The 21,848-nt window shown below is 60.0% G+C and overlaps 6 protein-coding genes across 6 annotated transcripts; all 6 read left to right on the top strand.

The window, feature by feature from the left end:
• Positions 1-2,687: 2,687 nt before the first annotated feature.
• Positions 2,688-2,966, top strand: LSCM1_00301 (uncharacterized protein; the record flags this gene model as incomplete). Its single annotated transcript, XM_067317953.1, has 1 exon — positions 2,688-2,966. The coding sequence occupies one exon, from the start codon at positions 2,688-2,690 to the stop codon at positions 2,964-2,966; it is 279 nt and encodes a 92-aa protein (XP_067174058.1).
• Positions 2,967-3,834: 868 nt separating this feature from the next.
• On the top strand, positions 3,835-7,272 carry LSCM1_00300 (uncharacterized protein; the record flags this gene model as incomplete). Its single annotated transcript, XM_067317952.1, has 1 exon — positions 3,835-7,272. One exon carries the CDS (start codon positions 3,835-3,837, stop codon positions 7,270-7,272), a length of 3,438 nt encoding a protein of 1,145 aa, XP_067174057.1.
• A 1,410-nt stretch (positions 7,273-8,682) lies between these two features.
• LSCM1_00299 (uncharacterized protein) lies at positions 8,683-11,943 on the top strand (the record flags this gene model as incomplete). Its single annotated transcript, XM_067317951.1, has 1 exon — positions 8,683-11,943. One exon carries the CDS (start codon positions 8,683-8,685, stop codon positions 11,941-11,943), a length of 3,261 nt encoding a protein of 1,086 aa, XP_067174056.1.
• A 912-nt stretch (positions 11,944-12,855) lies between these two features.
• LSCM1_00298 (uncharacterized protein) lies at positions 12,856-14,667 on the top strand (the record flags this gene model as incomplete). Its single annotated transcript, XM_067317950.1, has 1 exon — positions 12,856-14,667. One exon carries the CDS (start codon positions 12,856-12,858, stop codon positions 14,665-14,667), a length of 1,812 nt encoding a protein of 603 aa, XP_067174055.1.
• A 1,341-nt stretch (positions 14,668-16,008) lies between these two features.
• LSCM1_00297 (uncharacterized protein) lies at positions 16,009-17,928 on the top strand (the record flags this gene model as incomplete). Its single annotated transcript, XM_067317949.1, has 1 exon — positions 16,009-17,928. The coding sequence occupies one exon, from the start codon at positions 16,009-16,011 to the stop codon at positions 17,926-17,928; it is 1,920 nt and encodes a 639-aa protein (XP_067174054.1).
• Positions 17,929-18,536: 608 nt separating this feature from the next.
• On the top strand, positions 18,537-21,146 carry LSCM1_00296 (uncharacterized protein; the record flags this gene model as incomplete). Its single annotated transcript, XM_067317948.1, has 1 exon — positions 18,537-21,146. One exon carries the CDS (start codon positions 18,537-18,539, stop codon positions 21,144-21,146), a length of 2,610 nt encoding a protein of 869 aa, XP_067174053.1.
• Between the last annotated feature and the right edge of the window lie 702 nt (positions 21,147-21,848).

Below are 21,848 nucleotides of genomic sequence, written 5' to 3'. Positions count from 1 at the left end.
TTATACATGTAGTCTATAGTTAACGGGCCTGTCTGTTTATATATATATGTGTGTGTGTGCCTCGCCGGCAGTCCTTGAGTGTGCCTAATCGTAGCCCATGAAACACACCGCACTTTGTGTGGTGTGGGTGTCGCAGAATAGTTCCCTATCCCCTCCAACCCCACCCCCGACATGCACACACGCACATATATACAACTCAGCTTGTCAAAACACTCTGGATGCAATATGTATGTATATATATATATACATGCGCCAACGCACCGCTCGTAGCAAGCCTATCCATGTGCTTCTTTTCTTGGCGGCTCTGTTTAGTCGGCTTGACATTAATGTCGCCCCTGCGTAGGCGCATGAGTGCCCTGTCTTGGTGGCATCCTTTGCTGTTTTCGATTTACAGTTTCTTCCCTTCCTCTTCACACACCGTGGGGGTACGCGTGAAGTGCTCTCCTTCGCCTTCCCTCCTCCCCGCTCCTGCGGCCCACACGCGTACACCTTTCCCCGCCCCCCCCCCATCATCATTCTTCTTCGCTCACGGGTTTAGTCGTTTGTATCGGCAGTCGGAGGGAGGGAAGAACGGGAGCGGCGTTACTAGATGTATTGCTATCGTCCTCACCACCGTCATCACCACCCCTATCCCCATTACTTCTGTTTCTTTGGGCCCCGCTCTCTGATTTCGTTGTCCATCTCGGGTTGGCTCGGCGCTTCCCTCGGTTCTCTTCCTCTCTTGTATCGGTGACTCTTCCCCTCTCTGATGCTGCGTGGCTCGATGCACCGTGCGCGTCTAGCGCCGGTTTCGGGCGGCGCGCATCTAAGAGCCTCGCTATGTATTATCCTTGCACCTGTCTAAGTGTCCCTCTGCTCCCTCTTTTTCCCTTTGCCCCCCTCTCTCTCTCCTTCGCCCCGCCGCATTCCTCATTGACTTCCTCCTGTGGTGAGGGCAGTTGTCACTCAGTTCGTAACGTCATTGATACTAAAAAGAGGAAACGAATCTGCATACATATGTATCTACGTATGCACTATGTGTGTCGAAGTGGCCGACATGGTATCCGGCTCACACTCGCAGTATCGCAGAATTTCGAGCTTGGTGCGCATGCTACAAGAGGGCTAGAGAAGAGCCTTTTACCCCCCCGTAGGTGCCGAAAAGGGGGATGCCAGGCAGCCCCCCCGCCTTGAGGCTCTCTCTCAAACAGGCACACAGTCCATGGAGTCCTTCACTTGATGCACCCGCTGTCAACGAGTCCTTATATTTTTTTGCCCCCTCTCTCTCTCTTTCTCTTCGTAACAGACGTTCCGGCGTTCATGGCCGTTCGCGTGCATCAGTCAGCCTGTGGGTACGTGTGTGCGGTTGGAGGAGTCTTTGTTGATACGATGCATCGCGTCGTGTGATGCCCAGGTGTGTGAAGATCACATTTCCAAGCGGAGAGGTTCGCGTTCATTGGAGAGGGGTGGCACGAGGTGGGCCTACAGGATGCGCTGTCTGGCGCACATGCAAGGGCAGCCAACTTCTTCTGGCTCTTCCCCCTGTTCACTCCCTCTCCATGATTCATACCTTCGTCGCTAAGTGCAGTGATCTGAGATGCTTTCGTTGCTATTCGTGCGTGTACACGCATGCTTGTGTGTGTGTGTGTGCTGATATGTGAATGGGCGCATCGAGACGAGGCCCGTGCGGTGCTGTCAGGAGCACTCTGTACCTTAGCTGTGTGGAGGTGTGTGCTCCTTTTTGTTGTTAAAAGGGCGGCGTCGCACCGCGCCTCCCTCCCTCCGTATCCCCCTCTGCTATCTGCATGATGGGCTACGACACGCTTAGGACACCCTTGGATACGCACACCCACTGACAGAGAGAGAGGGGGGAGGGCACATACACACACAGCTGTGTGCGTGCGTTTCTCTCTCTCTCTGAGTGGCAAAGGGGGCGTTAGTGAAAAAAAACGTCTTTCAGTCTCGATTCATCTGGCACGGAGGGACGTCTGGGGGAGGGGGAGGGGAGGGAAAGAGGAAGAGTGCATTGGGGAAGGGAAGGGAATATGCCGTGATGGGCATCTTCTCATGGGCAGAACGTTCAGACGGGTGCGGAATCGCCAACTGGGGTTGATGCTTGAATGAAGAGTCCCCTCTTGAAGTCGCTTGCGTGGAACGTGGCCTGCACGTTCGAAGGTACTGACGCTCCCCTCCCTTCTCGAGGGTGCTGCAGTGCTCTTGCACCGTCGATGCTGTTTCTTTCATGGCTCCCAAACGAGTAAAGGAGCTCTGACGCCTGACGGCGCGCGTGGGGGAGAGCCGACGGGCCCGAGCGACAGCACAGGCGCTCTTGCTTCGATGTGGCGGCCTTGCGGCTGCCCCACAAGGATGTCGGCCCCCCTCAAACATTAGCTGAGGCCTCCTTTTGAGGGCTCGCCGTCGTGGAGGAGTCCGGCGGGGTGCGCCGCTCTCTTTTTCGTCAGACTCGCAAGTCGGCCTCCCTCCCCATTCCTGTCTTTTTTTCCCGACCGACACCCATTCCTCGTGTCCGTATATCCTCCTGCCCCTTCTTGCACTGCAGCTGCTCTGCTCGCACCACCACCAGCACCACCCGCGCTTCTTTAACTTTCTCTTAGCCCCCTTCTGACCGCTGCAGCTTTATTGACAGAGGAGGCGGGGAGAAAAAAAAAGCGGGCAAAGACTGAGCGCACACCATAACACCGAGCGAATTCATGGCGGCCGTAGCCGAGTTGCAGGCTCAACTGGATGCGCTGCGTGCCCGCAACGCGCAAGAGGCAGAGGCGGCCCAGGCCACACTCGGCAAACTCCAGGAGGAGCTCAACTGCATGCAGGTGGATACGGAAGCCCTTGAGAAGGAAGAAGAGGAGCTCTGCAAGCGATTCGGCAAGGGTCGCGGCATCGATGCCGCCTCTTCTACGATTCAGCACGCCGACATCATCGCTGAAGGACTGCGCGCCCTTGTCGACTGCGACGACAGCAAGTGCTGCTAAGGGAACGAAAGGCACAAAGAGCGGCGCTGCTATGAGGTTGAGCGTCTCCCCTCCTCTCCGCTTTCTTGCCTGTTATTATATTTTTGGGGGGTGAGAAATGGGGGGCCGCCCAGTCTCGCTCTCCCTTTTGGGTGTCCGCGCATTCGAGTGCAGTGACAAGCTCGTTATGTATGAGCTCCCATGAGCTGGCCGACCGCGGCGCTGCAAAGAAGCGCAAGCCGCGAAGTGGAGGACGGCAAGGGCTCTTTTTTTTTCGTGGTGTAGCGCAGCGCCGCTCTCCCCGCGAAAGAAGAGAACGAACGGGCCCGTAGTCGGTGCCGCTGCACGCGTTGGCTGCTGTCGCACCGCCGCGGTGCGCTGCCTTCAGCTCTCCCATCTACCGTGCGCTTTGTGTCCTTTCTGATGACGCAGCCCTGCACCTCCTCTGCCCTGCTCTTTTTCTTTTGCGTCTGATGCTTCCGCATCCCCTATCAGCGCGGTGGTTTGTGGGCTCGCCTGCCCCCACCCCCCTCACCCTCCCGCTGCATCACACCCTCTCCCCGTGCGTGCATGCGCACCGTCACACATAGCGGAGCGCCCTTCTCGCAAGACATCAGGCGCGTGCAGCATCGACCACGTACACGCACACAGAGAGAGACACAACCGCAAGAAGGGCTTCTAACGCCATTTCTTTTACCTTTCTCCATAGCTTTGTGACCGTCGCCACAACAGCAACCGCGCGCGCGCACACACACACTTCCACAAAGTATTCGAAACTGTTTTTTTTTGCGCTCGGTCGCTCTCTCTCACTCCTTTTTTCCTCCGCGGTTACCTCCGCCCACGCACCCAATCAAACACTCATTCACACTACATCCTCGGCAGGACAGTCATGGGCAACGGACCGTCGGTGCAGGAGCACCTGCAGAAGTGGGAAGCCGCGCTCGGTGAGCTGGATCAGCTGTGCTCGGCCAACCGACGGCTCATCGACCAGGACCGCATCTACGGCAGTGGGGCCGCCCCAAACGACATTCAGAGGGCCACGGACGATGAAGCCACCTCCGACCGAGGTGGAGCCCGAAGGCCGTCGTCGCTCGTTTCCTTCAGTCCCAACGCCACAGCGGCCACACCAGAGGCGGGTATGGGTGTTAGCGGCGGCAGTTTCCATCGGCAAAACCGTAGCGGTGCCTCGACGACCGGCACCGCACCGCTACCGGAGAGCCGCACGGGCTTTGGCTTCATGGCTTACAGCGGTGCTCCCGGGGGCAGCACAGTGGCCAACTTGACCTCTGTGCACGGAGGCGGCGCCGCCCTGTCTGGCAACGCGACGAACGACGTGACTAACAGGAGTGCGGGCTCTGCCTCGGTGGGCCACCAGCAGCCCAAGCACACGCGCCAGCAAGTTCTTGAGATTCGAAAAGCACGCATGAGCCTCTTTCGCAGCTATGAAGTGGAGAACCCGGATACACTCACGGACCTCATGCAATGCAGCCACTTCGGCGCTGCGGCCGTGGCCTTGTCCTACCTGCTTGGCGGCGACGCGCACTGCAAGGACCGCCGGCGCCGCGTCACCCTCGAAGACATCTTCTTCGCGACACAGTCCCCGCTGCACATGCTGCACTCCGGCTCGCCACACCTGCCAATCATGGCGGACATAATCCGCGAGTTCCTCGACGTCGATAACCGTTTCAAGGGCGAATACAGCCTAGAAGCGGTGCACCTTGACGTGTCGCCGACGATGGGGCAGGTGGAGCTCGGCCCAAACGAGGTGGGTGATCGGCAGACTCGCATGCAGTTGCCGGAATTCCAGCGCCTCATTACGCAGGACTGCGAGGAGGAGACACAGGCGATCCGCATCGTCAACTACGACCCGTACGTGCTGGAGCAAGCGATGCTCGTAGACGCCTTCGAAGACGAAGATGAGCTGAACTCCCCCCTTGCGACCTCCGTCCTGGGGCCGAACCCGCACCACATGGAGCGGCAGTACTCGCCACGAAACGAAGGCGCATATGCAGTCGTCGTCGACGTTCGCAATGCAGTACAGCTGATGGTGACCATCGCCGAAGGCGTCGTGAACGACTCGCTGCACGTGAAGCTGAAGGAGGTGCCCGTGGCATCCCTCTTCAAGGCGATGATGACAGCCAAGGAGGGCCATCGCGCGCGCGGCTTCATTCGCGTGTTTAAGAAGGAGCTCAACCCGGGGTTCACCACGGACGAGATCAAGACATTCTGGACGCCGGAGCTGTGCAGCGGGAAGGTGCTTGGTACGACGCAGCTCGGCACGGACGCCGTGGCCATCTCTCACCACATCAGTCCCCACATCGTCGGTGTAGCGTGGGCGTTGCACCTGCTCGCTGGCGTTCGCCCCGGCACGCATGGGTACGGCAACGGTCTGCCCGCCTCTGACATTATCCGCACCATGAAACTGCCAGCCGAGGTATTCGTGGATGGCGTGCTACCACTAGAGCAGGTGTACGAGTACGCCGCCGGCTACGTGCAGCGGTCGAAGCGTGACATCGACGTTCACCTCTACCCGGTGCTCACGAAGATCTTCCGTGAGGACGCGGTGCCAACGATTTCAGTCTTCGACCTTGAGTCCATCCTCATCAACGTAAAGAATGCGAACGCTGACCCGGAGTGCCCCGAACATGTGATGGTGATAATGTACAATGCATGCGTGGCGCACAATGTGCTGTACATTGTGGAAGACCCGCAGTGGTGTGTGCTGGCCGGCTACGATCAGGAAATGCAAACGGCCGTGCTGATCGACGCCCACCCGAAAACGTTTTCGCGCTTCTGGTCGTGCCCGCTGGATCGTCTTCACAAAGCCATGACTGGAAATGGATATCTGATCTTCTCGAAGCGCAGCGTGAACCCGTCCTCGCGGCGCGTCGGCGCCCCAGCGACGATGGCGCCCACCGTGGAGAGTCGGCTAGAGCTTGTGGAGCGCCAGCACGAGCTGGGTAGTGCTTGGGAAGGCAAGAGCGCGCTTGCCATGTCAAAGGCGTTCACGTTTCCCTCGCTGCCCGTCATGCCGACGATGGTGGCCATGACCTGCACCCGCCTTGGCGTCCCGACCACGTTCGACGACGTGGTGCAGCGCCTCCCATTTGAAATATCGGCTTTGGTCATTCGAAACGTGACGCTGGAGATCATGCACGTGTGCTTGACTCAGTACTTGCGTGTAGCAGGGTTAGAGGGCGAGGTGCAGGTAAAGGCGTACCATGGAGAGAGCAACGCGGACGGGCTGCTCATGCTGCAGCTGTCGCAACTCGAGGAACTCATCCAGACATCACTGGATGAAAACCATGTCCTGCTGCTGCACTTTGATGCCGGCCACCTGCTTGTAAATGGGGCCTCCCACCCGTTCGGTGCCCTTGGCATGGTTGTCGGGTACGACGCGAAACTTGGAAGCGTGCGCGTCGCCGATGCCAACCCCAACAGCTTCCTGCGGGAATGGTCGGCGCCGCTTCTGGAAGTATTCGAGTCCGTGCTTGACAACGAAGTCACGCGGAAGCACCGCACTCGCGGCGTGCTGCTCGTCTCACGTATTGCAGCGGAAGGGCGTGCCGCGGGTCCGGTATTTTCACCGTCGTGCAGTCGTCCTTTCCGCCTCGACCTTCTGCCCGTTCTGAACGTCTTTCTCGTCAGTCCCAGCCCTCACTTCCAAGGCATGTCCTTCGCCTTCTCGCAGCTGGGCTACTACTACAGCCCGGAAGAGATCTTCTACGAAGCATACCTGAAGACAATGGACGATCAGCGGCGGCGTGGCAGCCAAGCCTTTGCGTGGCGTGATGTCGAGGTGTCGCTGTCGATCATCAACAAAAAGATCGACGCCTCTTTCATGGCGGAAGGCTGCCGAAAGTTTCTCGAGTCTCGCAACGCGCATCAGGGCCATAACCAAGAGACAATCTTGGTGCAGGTGCTGGAGGATATTGACGTCGACGAGGAGCTGGACGAGCTTCTGGAAACGTCTACACAGTCTGCGGGCACGGTCCTGCTGCTCAACTACGACGTGCTGCGTACGCACCAGCTTCCCAACCTTGGGCGCAGCGTGGCTACCGTAAAAAGCTACAACAAGGAGAGGCAGCTGGTCGAGCTATGGGACGCCGAGTACGCCGTCTTCGGTCTCTCCTTTGTAGTGACGAAGCAGCAGCTCGTTGAAATGGGCGATTTGGACAACATCGGCTCCAGCCCGTACGGCTTTGTCCAGTTCAAGCGTGTTGCTGCAGGCGCCGCACCAAAGAAGCTTGGCCTCATGTCTGCACCGTCAACGCTGGAGGAGGAAGCAGAGCTTGAGGCGGCCGCCGCCGCTGCAAGGACCAAGTGATACCGCTGCGGAACTGGGTGCAGTGCTCGCTACTCCTCGCGTGTGTTGGAAGATGTGTGGCAGGTGCCGTTTGTTGTTTCCACCACCACCACCACCGACCCTCTCCCCCCTCCTCCACCGAGAGTTGGGGAGAAGGGTTTGTCAGGGCACTCGCGGCTCTCCGTATGCTCCTCGCGGAAGTTGTGGCCCTTTTGAATAGGAAGTCAGCATTTCCCCGAAGGCAGCAAGTCACACGCAATATAAGAAAAGAAAATATGCACACCATTGCTCGTGCGCCTGCCCTCTATCTCCCTCTCTCTCTTGCCCTCTCCCCATTGCGGATGGCAGTGTGGAGTCCCCCTCCTTCATGTATATATAGGGGCAGCCGTGCTCACTTCATCCCCCCTTTTGCGCCTCTTTTTGCTTTGCACAGCCCTCACCCCTTTTGCTGTGTCCCTGTGCGCATGCGCAGCTAACTTTGAAGTGAAATGGCCTCTGTGCAAGGAGGTTGAATTGGCGCGGCGGCGCTCACGTGCGCCTCTTCTGATATTGGAAGGGCGCTTAGGTCGGTCGAGAGACAAGCAAAGAAGGAGCGACGTCAGTGCAGTTGTCGGAGTCCGTCAACCGGCCGACAGAGAGAGAGAAGGCATTCCGCGCGCGCACAGGCACATACACGTACCCACCTCCGCAAAGGAAGAGTGTCAGGCAGCGAACGGGGACGCGCGGCCGGTGCGTGTCGTCCTCGCTCATCACGCAGCGATCCGCCTGTCAGTCTCCTTTGTTTTCGTTGGCGTTCGTCTCTGGCCTATCCCCGCCTACCGCATGTCCCTTCCCTTTCCCCCACGCCCCCGCTTCATCCCCACCGCGGGCATGTGCAAAAGGGCAACAGAGAAAGCCTCTGCAGAAAGGAATAAAAGCCGACGCCCCCTCCCCCAATGGCGGAGAGAGGCTCTCTCCCTCCCCCGTCGGCTCACGCACCTGATTTCACTCCAGACAATTGGGCAGCATGTTCATCTTCATGACGCTCCACCGTGCAAGCGTCTCACTCGCTCCTTCTGTATCACTCGCTGTTCAGTCGTCTCTCCTCCTCCACCCCCCCTCCCCTCTCTTTACCACTGCCCACCTCTCAATGTATACAGCAGATAGACTGCCCTCTCTCACACACGTTTGGGTGCCCTTTTAGGTTCAGCTGAAGCTGTTGGTGTTCGGGCGCAGCTGTGCCTGGCTCCATTTCTTTTTGTGAAGGGTGCTTTCATCAGCTGCCATCTGTACCACCACCCCTGTGTTACACTGAGAAGCAGCCCGACCTCTGCAGGCGTGTTGCGCGAAGCACCTCACCCCTCTCTCACTCACACACACACACCTTCTCTCCCTCCGACGCACCCATCCCATTGCTCACAAATCAAGGGAAAGAGAGAGTCAGGAAGAAGGATGAAAGCTGGCAGTGGCACTGTCGAAGCGGCGGACAGCGACGATGAGGCCGTCGCCGAGCAACAGAACATGTCTTTCCTCATGAAACTGCAGGAGCTGTACTGTAAGACGGTTCTTTATGAGCGGTTGGAGCAGATTATGGGCCACCCCGCCACACAAGAAGAAAGCGACGGCTACCTTGACGACGTAGAAGGGCTCGTCGAGCTCTACTGCTCCGAGAGGGAGGCGGCAAAGACGGCGCCGCCCGGTGAAGATGCCGACGCCGCTGCCCGGGAGGCGGAGGTGACAGAGAAGCACATCCTGCAAGCGCTCTCCGCCGCCATCAACGGCGGGGCTGAAGCCGATGAGGAGCCCGAAATTCCCGCACCCAGCATCCAGCAGTTGTATCATGTCCTCCACGATTGCCTCACCACGGAGACGGTGGAGACAGGACTTGCAGTCGGGTCATTGCTGCTGGCTGATGATGCCAAGCGTAGCGCTGAGGAGGCGGCCCGCCTTGCGTACCAGCAGCAGCAGCGTCACATTCACGGCGGCGTTGACACTGCCAGCATGTCCACCTCCACAACAGAGCGCAAGAATGCCATGAAGATGTCACCGGAGGAAATGTTCCGCCTCGCTCAGCACGTCCGCAGTGGTCTCGCCGATGAGGCGGAGCTGCTCAAGTTGCGCTCCGAGGACAACGAGGAAGAGGGCGGCGGGCAGGACGTCGAACTGAACGACGAAGAGCCCCGCTTCTTGCGCAACATGGGCTTCTCCTCGATGCTGCACCGTCGCATCAACTACCGTGCACCCTTGCCGTCGCAGCTGCTGCGTGACGCCCGCACACCGCAACATCGACAGGCCATCTTAGACAGGCTCGCCCAGCGCCAGCAGGGCGACTCATCGAAGCTGAATAGCATGGAGGCGGCGGCGCAGATGCAGGAGAAGATTAATATGGAGCGCCGCGTCATCGCCCGCAAGGCGCAGCGCACGCAGCAGGAGTCCCGCGAGGACGTTTGGGGGGCGACCATGAGTGGACATAGTGACAAGTCGCTGTTTGACGAGGACCGCTACGAGCGTAGGGGCGGGGCCGTGGAAAGCGAGGAGTACGCGGCACAGCCGACCCTTTTGCACTCAGAGCTGAACGCGCCGCCAGAGGAGGGCGGCTTTCGACCACAGGACCTGCCGACGAAGTTGGCGCCATGGATGAAGCACAGCTTTGGACACAAGCCGCGCTTCGGCCTGCCGGAGACGCTGCAGACGATACAGGAGCAGCGCATCTCTCTCCCGATTTACGCAAAGAAGGAGGCTCTGCTGAGCTTTGTAGATGCGCACCAGGTCACCATACTTGTCGGAGAGACGGGCAGCGGCAAGACGACGCAGATTCCACAGTACCTCGCGGAGCACGGATACGCCGATCGGGGCATGATCGCCTGCACGCAGCCTCGCCGTGTCGCCGCCGAGACGCTTGCCATGCGCGTAGCTGAGGAGTACGGCTGCCGCCTAGGCGAGGAAGTCGGTTACACCGTTCGCTTCCGCGATGTCACCTCGTCTCTGACAAAGATCAAGTACATGACAGACGGTATGTTGCTGCGCGAAGCGCTGTTGGATGACAGCTTCCAGCGCTACAGCGTCATCATCCTTGACGAAGCGCACGAGCGCTCTATTAGCACCGATCTTCTCTTCGCCATCGTGCGGCAAGCTTTGCGGAAGCACGAGAGACTGAAGGTGATGATCACCTCCGCCACCCTCGAGACGGAGAAGTTCTGCGCCTACTTTGGCGCCTCTGAGCCTTTTCGGATTGAGGGCCGCACGTTTTCAGTGGAGACCTACTACCTCACCGACCCCACCTCCGACTACGTGCGAACCGCCCTACAGACAGTCATGATGATTCACCTAAAGGAGCCGCCAGGGGACGTCCTTGTCTTCTTCACTGGACAGGAAGAGATCGAGCTTGGCGGGGAGCAGCTGTTTCGCTGGATGGAGATGCTGCGGCGGAAGGTGAGGACGCCGCTGCCCGACTTGATGGTGCTGCCTCTCACCGCCACCATGCCGCAGGAGGTGCAGTCGAAGGTGTTTGAGCCCACCCCACCCGGGTGCCGCAAGGTCGTGCTGGCCACGAACGTGGCCGAGACGTCGATCACGATCCCTAACCTCTACTACGTCGTTGACAGCGGCTTCTGTAAGCAGAACATATTTGATGCCAAGCACGGCATCGATCAGCTCAAGGTGACACCGGTGTCGCAGGCCCAGGCGAAGCAGCGCTCCGGTCGCGCAGGGCGTATTGGGCCTGGCAAGTGCTACCGCATGTACACGGAGAAGCAGTTCACGGCCGAAATGGTGCCGGAAACCGTCCCAGACATCATGCGGACCAGCCTATTCCACGTCACCCTACAGCTAAAGGCCATGGGGCTCGACCTCCTCAATCTCGAGCTCATGGACTGCCCTCCGAAGGGCGCCATTGTGTCGGCGCTGGAGAAGCTGCGATACCTTGAGGCCCTTGATGACGATGGACTGCTGACTCCGCTAGGGAGCCGCATGGCGCAGTTGTCCATCGACCCCTCGCAAAGCAAAACGCTTCTCACCGCCGTCGACTTGGGCTGCAGCGAGCCGGTCCTCACGATTGTGTCCATGCTGGCAGTGCAGAAGCGTGGCGTCTTTTACCGTCCTCGAGATCAGCAAGAGGCATCTGATGCGGCGCGACGTCAGTTTATGCAGCCGGAGGGCGATCAACTCACGCTCATGGCGGTCTACAATGCCTGGGTGGAGAACGGCATGTCTGAAGACTGGAGCAAGCACAACTTCCTGAAGCACCGCATGCTCGTCGAAGCTCGCGACACACGCGACCAGCTCAAGGAGATGCTGGCGCGGCGCAACCAGCACATATCGCACGAGAACGACACAAACCTTGACGCGGTTCGAAAGTCCATTACGGCCGGGTATTTCTTTAATGCGGCGCGGCGCGTCGACTCACACACTCGCTCGTATGTGACGCTGTCCGACAGGCGCGAGGTGTACGTGCACCCCTCCTCGGTGCTCATCGACGATCCACCCAAGTATGTCCTGTACGATGACCTCCGCATGACAAAGCGCGAGTACATGACGGAGCTGCTGGCGATTGAGCCAAAGTGGCTGGTAGAATTGGCGCCAGCCTTCTACACTAAGCCGCAGGGCGGGCGGCTGACAAAGGAACAAGCCGCTGAGCGCTTCACACCAATTCTGAAGTCCTGGGAGACAGGCAGCTCCTGGCGAATCTCGCGTCTCAAAAAGCAACGGCGTTGAAGTGCGCATGTGTGGGGGGGGGGGTGGAAGGAGAGGAGAGTGGGCCACACAGAGAGGGAACTACGCACAACCGTGAAGCGATGAATTCTTGCAGGGACGTGGCCCGGACGTGCTGCAACGGTGGTGCTCTGTGCACACAGTGTGCTCCCCCCCTTCACCTCTTACTGTTACTGCTTGCCCCGGGTGCACACGTACAGTACGCCTCTCAAACCCACGCGTACGCGGGTATGATGACGACTGGGATGATGAAGAGGGGAAGCTGCCCAGTCTGCCAGCAAAGGTGAAGACGTTGTTTTGGAAGCAAAGTTGTCCGATGGGGAACTGCAGCGAAGAGTTGCTGAAAAGAAAAAAATGTCAGCCAACGTAAATTCACCGAAGTGGACTTGAAATGCCACGCGTGCCGCCGCAGGACGCCCTTGCTTCGCTCCCTCCTCTATGAGCACCCTTGCAATGACGCAGCGCGGGCAATCCCACCTCTGGTGTTTTTTTTCACGCACCAAAGCCTCACCCACCACTTCTTACGAGCACCTCCCTACCTCCCTCACTCTCTCTCTCCGCCCACGATCTTACCCCTACCACCACCAACCACTACTACTACTAGCCCAAGGTGCACCAGCAAGCACAAGCACATCAACTTTTCTCTGACTCCATCTGCTTCTTCTGCTGCGTCACACACAGCTCCCCCTGGCAGGCTCGCCCCTGTACACGTGTACGCTGCTTCTGGCTGCCACACCTCGTGTCCCCGCGGTCGCCCTCCTCTCTTCTCCCACTGTCTTGGCGCCTTACCGGCTCTCCGAGATAGTGCCGGGCGCCGACAACGACAACGTTTTCCCTTTCTCGTGTGCTTTACAGTCCTTTTCGCTTCACCTCTGCGTCGCATGTGTGCAAAGAGGAACAAATCCCGTTGCAGCAATGTTTTTCATCTACCCCACCCCGCAGTATCCGCGGCGGACACTGGAGCTCGTCTTCAAGTCCCTCTACATGCTCGCGAACGCCATGCACACGGCGAGCCTGGTGATCCTCATCGCTGATTTCTACACCCGCTTGAGAAACTCGATGCCGTTGTACTACCGCAGCAGCGACCTCGTCATCTCCGACAGCATTCTGTTGGTCATGGAGCATTGCACCTACAACGGAAGCATCCGACTGGGCAACGTGCGGGGCACGGTGGAGGTGACTGCGGGCAACATCGGTTACGGCCTCATGACGACGGCACAGTATGTGACAGGGCTATTCGTGCTGGAGTTTTTGCTTGTTATCAACAACCTCTTTGTTGCGCTCAACTACACCAAAGGCAATCGCCACCTTCGTATCTTCGGTGTGCACGTACCTCTGTACCACATCACCGTCATGATGACGCAGGTGTACTCCATCGCCATTGTTGTGTTGGTCTGGGCCTTTGACGGCAACCGGCAGCTCTTTCAGCGCGCATTGCAGTATTGCGCGGAGCAGATGCGGCAGACCGACTTGGAACTGCTGTTGAAGAGCGAGTTCGACGACTTCACCATCTTTTCCACCGCCATCTACTGGCCATTCGCGGCGACGTGTGCGGCCGAGATCATTTACCTCTCCGCCGTGATCGTCTTGTGCTACTTCTCCAACGACGAGGGCATCGTCCTGCTCTCCGAGGCGGACGCGCCGTGGGAGTCCCGTGGAATCATGTGCAACACATCTAAGCCGCTACTGAGGCTGCATACGGCACAGCGCAATGCCATCGTCGAAGACGCCCGCAACGCGATCAAGGAGGGGCAGAAAGTGCGGATTGTCCGCTCCTACCAACTCATCACGGAGGAGGCCTTCGAGGCACTTGTGCAGGCAATGCGGGAGCAGGTGGCCCTGGCATTGAAAGAAAAGCAGTTTGAGCAGCTGAAGAAGACCTTTGGAGACAACGCGTCGCAGCTGGACAACATGGGGTTCGTGTGGAGGGAAAATCTCGCGGCGATGCCACTCGAGGGGATGGCCGGCGGCGTTGAGGACGAGCTGCACAGCGGCGTCGAAGCGGGGCCAGCGGATCCGTTCTTCAATGTTCCCTTTGAAGACTACTTTACAGAGAACGAGGTGAACGGCCTCGATCGTGGCCGCCTCGGTGGCAGAAGCGGCGCTGTTGGTGAGTCGGAGGTGATCTACGGTGATGAGCCCCTTTCGATTCACGAGGGTGGCTTTGGCGAAGACGGCGGCATCTACGGTGACGGGAACGACGGCTTCATGGTTGACCCCGCAGGTGATGGCGGCGCAACGCAAGAGGGATGGTCACCGCAAGAGGGCGAGTACATGATAGACGGCCTTGGGGAGGCCTTCGAGTCGCCTACGCCGCAACAATCACCTCCCCGCGTGTCGCGCACGCATCACCGGCGGCGACGACACCGGCGCGGCGACAACGCAAGGGAGGACGACAACTACGGGTCCGAGCCAGACCCGCGCATACCTTCAGAGCAGCATCACAGAGGCTACGGCACGAGTGACCTCAATGGCAGAGATGCCTACGCTAGCCCCCCGTACTACGACGCCAATGATGACATGATATTTGTCGCCACGGACATGGAAGGCGGCGGCGGCGGCGACTACGGCTCTGGCACCGGTCATGGAAGCAGGTTTGACGGTACGAACAGCAACTACCCGCTCAGCACACGAGAAAGCCGGCAGGGGCGGCAGACCCGTGGGCGGCAAGCGGGGCTGGAGCAAGAGGATGATGTTGCCGACGAACTCTCCGATGAGTTTCGCTGAGCGCACTGGCAGCAGACGAAAAAAAGAAAAAACATTTCGACCTTATGATCTCCTGCTAGACACGTCTGCCTGCACGCGTGTGCGTATGTATGCACTGCTCTCTCCGCTCCCTTTTTGTTCTTTTTGCTCGTCCCTTCGCTTTGACTCTCGAGAGAACTGCTTACCCCCCCCCGCGCCCCCCCGCCCGCCCACTCCCTTTCAATTCAGCTCTTGAATTCTCGCTCTTCTCCCCTGCCTCTCCACGTCGACCCTTCTCCCCGCCCCCCGTCACGATCGGGCGGCATCCATCGGTGCTTTGCTGGCTTTTCAACTATCCCAGCGAATTGCCGAGCCGCCTCTGGTGGGTGCCGATGGCATCAGGCGCCTACGGCATGGGGGGGGGGGGGGCGGAGCGATGTGGCGCTACGGAGGTCGGCGGTGAGGGGCGGCCTGCGAAGCAGGGGTTGGGCAGAGCTCGCCCGAGGGGCCGCGCTCGGGTGCCTGAGCGTGCATTGCTGTAGCAGGCGTGCCTGCGGCTGCTTCGCATTGTGCGATCGGGCCCTGTGACAGTGTCGGGAGGTGCTCGGGGCTCGGCCCCTGTTGTATGGCAGTGCATGGACGTGCTGAGAGAGAGCGAGACAGAGACGTTTATGCAGCCACCCCTCCTCTTAGTGGCGCCACAGCCATCGCTGCTAGTGAGAAGTCGCTGCATCTACGAGCATGCGCGCGCACGCACTGTATATTCGAGCTGCTTAGCCGTGCTTGCCGTCATTTGTTTGGGGAGGGGGTTGTGACGTTGGGCTGTCGGCTTGGGGTAAACAGCCTTTCTTATTGCCTTGCTGTTTCCTTTGTACGCTTCCTATCAATGGGGAAAAGGAAAAACTGCCGTTGTGTGTGCGCGTGTGATCGTGCATGCAGAGGGCGGCCCACGGGGAGCGTTACTTCGTCGCGGCTGAATGAGCGTGGCGCTGACGCGCGCGTTGGAGGCACGTGGTCCCCGTGGAGCTGCGCCAGCGGCTTTCTTTAAACGCCACGACCGTGAGTGTGCTGCTCTGCTGATGCAGCCCCGCTGGCGGCACCCCCTTCATTCCTCTCCCGCACCACCCGTGTGCTTTGCCATGCGCTCCGCCTTTGTCGCACTTTACGTTGGCTCGAGGGATAGACTGGCTTATCCCGCTTCAATAGGTGTGCCCGAGCAAGTGACCTGCGGCACTCCTCTCTCCCCACATCCCCACGCTTTCTTTTCTTGCCTGGGCCACGCCGAAACTCACGTCGCTTCTCCCCGCCCTACTGCAGATGTGAGGCAGCGCATCCCATCATCCTCAGCACCTGTGCTCCATTCTGAGTTCCGCACGCTGACAGATGCGTCCCTCACTCATCCAATGCTTCCCACACCCGTTCACCCGGCAGTGGCCTGCGACGGGCAACCCGGCGACATGCGAGTGTCGGCAGCTCTACGCACTCGTCTCGGTGTGCTGCTGTGTGCCGAACACGCACTTGCTCGTGCTCCACGAGTCGGCGCACCTAAACACCAACCTCATTACATCGATGCCGAAAGGTCCGAAATACGTAGACTTCGCCATCAACCCGCGCACCACCCCTGAAGACCTCTGTGGCTTTCTTGTGAGGGCCGAGATGGCGGCAACAGGGCACCCCTTCAGCTCGCCACCTGGGAGCGGCAGCCCACTTGGCGCGCCGGGCTCGGAGGAGCCCTCCGTCTTCTCCCCTGCAAGCCCGGGGGAGAGCCGTCACGAGGCGCTTGCTGCCGCAGCCGCGCCCATCGGCGCCTCACAAATTCGGCACCAATCGCCGCCGCTGTCGCGCAGCACAGTCGCCCAGCGGCAGGTGGTGGTAGTGTGTCTGCACGGCATCGCCGATGCATCCCCCGCGGTGCAGTCGTCCCTCATAGACCTCCTCATGTTCGAGCAGGTGCGAAACCACCATCGTGCAGTGCGAGTGCCGACCCTGCGCATCGTCGCCTTCTGTAGCAGCCGCAACTACGCCATTCTGCTGCCTGAGCCTCTACGAGCGCTCTTTACACTTTCCACGTACGTTTCCACGCTCGCCAGCGATAGCGCCGTGGTGCTGCAAACAGCGACTGTGTTCTCGTCGAGCATTGTGAACAAGCGCTTCATGTTGGAGGTCATGACGGCGCCCGATGGGCAGTCGCTGCTGGAAACCGTCACCCTCTCCGGCTCTGTCAAGCGGTACCTGCGTCACCTGCTGCTGGTTCTACGCGGTAGCTTCGCGCCAGGGTTGTCGCCAGGCGCGCTTTCCCTCCGTCGCATTCCGCGATGGATGACCATTTTGAAGGCGCTGGCGATCCTCTTCATGCCAGACGAGGAGCTGCTGCGCTCTCGATCGCCGCAGATGCGCTCGGCCTTGCTGCAGTCCTACACGAGGTCAACACAGTCCATGACTTTTGAGCGAACGACGCAGACTGCAACGCATCGGGAAGCGACGGTGGCGCACCGCTCGATGTCACCCGAGACGCGAGTCGCGCATCAGCAACCGGGAGGGTCGCACTCTGTTGAATCTCGCGGAAGGCGGCAGGCTGGACACGCGGCGGCTCCTGCAGAAGAGCGCAGCGGCGACAATGCGGCGATCGAATCCTTCAGTCATGTCGTAGTCTCGCCGTCAGATATAGCATGCGTGCTACATTGCCTGGTAGGCCACATGATGACGATGCCGCGGGAGATGGTGCCAAGTGAAGGGATCTTGTCCGCCACCAGTACCATGATGGGCAACGCTGCCGGCTCCAGTAGTCTCGTGGACGCGTACGCGAGGATGGTGAACGTGCATCGGCAAGGCAATATGGGGTTCTCGCTCCAAGATCCGGCCCTTTGGGATGCGGTAGCTGCTAGCTGGACTCTCCGCAACCTGCACGGCATCGCCAACCCCAGCGTCGACCCGGCCAGCGGCCTTGAAATCTCCATGATCAGTAGCGGCATTCACCGAAATCACAGCATAACCCTGTGCTCGCTCGATAGTGGAGAGGCGGTGGGTGAGTCCGAGTGGGGCTTGCACCGCGGCCACGGGACGTGGATCAGCGACAACCCAGAGCAGGAAGCATCGGTAGCCGCTCCGCATGCATCCCATGAGCAATACTTCCAAACACTGAACAACCGGCCGCTCTTATCGGTGGCGGAGGCGTGGAAGTGGACTGCCGCGAACAAGCTCAGCACCCTCGACATGGCCTCCACCCCGATGCTTGACTATTGGGAGGTGCGAGAGGCGATGCGGGCGACGCTGCTATGTCGCAGCGCTCCTGCACCCGGCTAAGAGCACGTTGCTCGCTTTATGCGTCTCCCTCAAACATGCCGTTGCTCCTCCGCGGGCCACTGCATCTGCTTTGTGTTCTGTTCTGTATGATTAGCCGTATCGCCGGCGAGGGATCTTACACAAAGACGTGCGGCTCATTCGGGTGCTCCCAGCCACGTGCAGCCTTGAAGAGAGGCCGTGCTGGGTGGGGGAGGGGGGGTAAGGAAGAGATGGATTCGATAGGGGGGGGCGCTGTCTTCTCTTTTTCTGCGCGTGATGCCACCACTCGAGCCCCGCCGGCCCTGCAGCAGGGCCAGCTCAACTGGCGAACACCGCCACTGCCGCCTTGGGTGCCACTGCTTCCTCTCCACACTCCCTGTCATCCCCGTTAGCGTGCAGGCGCTTGCGCCGTTATCCGCCAGCCTCTTCCGCACTGATCGACCTGTTTCGCCCTCCCCCTTTTTTCCCCTCTCTTTCCACGCGCCCCTCGGGCGACGACTCACGGACGCAGGAGCTTCCCTTGCGCCCGCGCGGTATACCGCTCGCTCCTCTTCTATTCTTTTTCCCTGCCTACCGTCTCTCTTGGCGTGCCACCCCTCCACGTCTGTAAAGACGTGGGACACACATCAATGTACTCCCCCTACGATGCCGTGTACGGGTACGACACAACGTACATCCGCCGGATGACGGTGGAGGAGTACCTGCAAGAGCTGAAAGAGGAAGAGGCTGACGTTTGTGGGGGGACGCCGCCACTGCATACGGCGGGCCAGACAAGTGACAGCGCTGCACCAGTCACCCCGGCATTGGTGACTCCGGCGCGTCGCACCGCTCGGCAGTACGAGCAGCGCCGTGCGGCACTCTCCTCACGCAATCCCAATGTTGTCTTCTCCTCCAAGTATCCGATGTACGACCGGCTGGGACGAGAGCTGTGCGTCGCTTTCCAGATGCAGGACATGGCCGTCCAGCAAGAGCTACGACGTCTGGAGAAAGAAGAAGGCCGCGACTCGCGCCGCTCAGGTGTGCGGCTAAGCGCCGAGCTGCCGATGGAATCTGACACCACCGGCGGCAGTCGCCCCATGTCCCTGCGGGCTTCCGCGGCCGCTGCAGAGGGGCACGAACTCGTGCAGACGGAGGAGGCATCGCGCCTTGTGCGGCCCAGTCACATGGGTGGCGACACCCTTGTCGACATCGACGTCTCGGCCACCTCGTACTACCTATCCGCGTCTGCCCTCGGCACCTCTTCTTGCCCCGCTTCAGCACGGCCATCTGAATTTTCGATTTTCCGCGACAGCAGCGGGACCGCTGCGGTGGTAATGAGCCGTGGCGGCCTCACCAAGACGCACAGCACTACTTCCACGCGGCCCGTAGCGGAGGAAGAGGGCATCCTCATCCACCGCGGCGACGGCGGGAACGGCTTTCTGCGGGCCTCGTCGATGCCGCTCTCTACCCTACCGCGGCCGCTGGACGATGCCGACGGTGGCCGCTGGGATGGGCGGTGGCGGTCAGAGAAGCGTCACCGCAGTCGCAGCAGCTGCGGCGGCGGCGGTCGCCACAGTCGCGTCCGCTTCATCAACAACAATCAAGGGGTCGAAGATGTGCAACGAAAGGACCAGCCGTCTCAGCAGCGTGTGCAGGGCGCCGCGCCACTCCCCCCGCGCCTGCCCACACCACCACCAGTGCCGCTACCAGAGACAGAAAACACCAGGGTAGAGGAGACAGTCATGGAGGACGCGACGCGATGGGCGTCTACCTCACGGGCGTCCGCAGCAGTGCGAGCCACCAAGCAGCTGTTTCGCAGCACAACGCGCATGAGCACCCCAACCGCGTCGCGTGGCACCGCCACCCTCTCGTACAGACAACCCATTGCGAGCAGTGTGTATGGGCTGACGGCCCCAACCATCGCGGTGAGCAAGGTACAGGCCGCAGTGGAGCAGAATGTGGAGGTGTCCGCCGCGGCCCTACCGCCCCATCTCTACTCAGAGGAGGAAGCGACGAGTGCAGAGAAGACGCCGGAGTTGCAGTGTGGCTCGGTAGTGCGACTCGGTAGCGCGTGGTACCAACTGGTGCACTTCCACCTCGTGGCCGAGGTGTACGTGGCGGTGCGAATCCGTGCCCCAGCCCAAGCGCCAGGGACCGCCGTTGAGGCAAAGGAGTCACCCAAGACCCGCACCTCACCTGGGGTTCATGAGGCGGCAACAGCGGTGGGTCAGAGGGGCGCTGGTGACGAGCCGGTCGATAATACTGCAACAGATGCAGCATCGCAACGAGGCGGCAGTGTCACCGCCGCTGCGCCAGGGAGCTCGGCAATGCAGACAAGCGTTGGTGACGGAGAGAACGGTGTCGTGGTGACGTCGTCAACTGCGCCGGCGGGCTCTGTCGCCGAGGAAGAGCAGTGCTCTGCGCCGTACACGGACGATGCAGAGTCTGGCCCACTACCACTATCGAAGAAGGATGAATCTGTACAAGAGGAGGTGTCGCAGGAGTGTTTCGTGTACCGGTGGCGCGCGACGAGTCTCCCCCGGGGCGGCGATGAGGCCCGGCGGGCAGCACTCGGCCTTTTCTTGTGTGCTCCACAGATGCACGTGCACGGCATCCGCTACGCTGATGGAGGCGGCATCACCGTACTCTCGATGCCAAATGGCTACCGCGCCGTCCCCATGAGCGGGCTTCCCTTGTCACTTCGGAGCTACACCACCCTTCTGCGTGTTGTGCTGAAGGCCTTCTCGGCGATGGTTGCGCGTCGCACAGTACACGGAAACGTGTCAGCTCTCGGCGAGTTGTTTCTCGCGTGGCCGATGGCACCTGAGGCAGCGTCCTCGCTGCAGGGGAAGGACGAAGAGACGCAGCGCGTAAAGGAGGGCAGCGGCAACGGCGGGGTTCAGAACGCCACGCGGGAGCCGTTCATGCTGATGTTTCACTGGGAGCGCTGGGTGGACTTCGGCATGTTTGTGGACCGCAATGCCGGTCGCACAATTCCGTTCGACTTTGAGGACGGTGCAGCGCAGTCCGTCATCACTTACGGGCAGGACCTGCTGGGAAGTCTGCAGCTCTTTCTGGAGCACCCTCTCGCCGCGGAGCTGACATCGGAGCAGTACATACTTCTACAGAAGCTCATCGTGATCGCCACAGAGCCCACACAAGTTGCGAACTACCTCATCCAGACGAAGAATCTGATGCTGTCCCTGCCGACGGACACGGAGGCGCTGCATCGGAGCTTCACTGCAGCAGTTACGCATTAAGTTTGCAGAGATTAGAATGCGCCCTTCTTCTTCACCTCTCTTTTGTATGTTTCTGTGCAGGAAGAGGGCGGCAGCGGCGACGGCGCCAACGGTCGAGGAGGAGCATGCCGGTGCTTGCGGTACGGCCACATGCAGCCCGTGTCGATCCTTGTCGCGTGTCATCGTTGCCCCCATCGCACACGGCAGAGGCGAAACAAACGCCGATAGCAGAGGAGCTGACACCTCCCCGCGGCCTCCTTCTACCTCCCCTGCACGTACCTTCTTTGCCCTCCTCTCATGATGTCCTCTCCGTAGGCCTGCTATCCTCTCCGCAGGAGAGACTCCCGACCCACTCACCCTCAGCACACCTCTGCTGCTCTCATGTCCTGCGTTGCCCTCGTCTGTCTTTTTGCTTTTGTCGCGGAAGGACTGTGTGGTTCTCTCTACTCGCCAATAGCGATAGAAAGAGAGGGAGCATCACGGCAGGAATGGCGTGTAGAGTGTCCTGCCGCCCCCAGACCCCCACCCCTGCTTAGATGGGCAGGCTTAGAGGCAACAAGCCATTCTTCTGGATAGACACTTTTTTGTTCGTGCGGCTCAACGCTAGAGTGACGGCTACTGGCTTCTCGGCTCGTGTGAGTTGTGGAGATGGTGCCCTGCTGTTTTCGCATAAAACATCACGCGCGAGTCGGTGGAACTTCTCAGACGAACGAAAAGACGGAG

The sequence above is a fragment of the Leishmania martiniquensis genome, chromosome 36 (assembly GCF_017916325.1).
Source record: "Leishmania martiniquensis isolate LSCM1 chromosome 36, whole genome shotgun sequence".
In the NCBI taxonomy this organism is placed as follows: Eukaryota; Euglenozoa; class Kinetoplastea; order Trypanosomatida; family Trypanosomatidae; genus Leishmania; species Leishmania martiniquensis.
The sequence above is the reverse complement of the archived record's forward strand: the minus strand, read 5'-3'. Positions and strand labels throughout refer to the sequence as shown.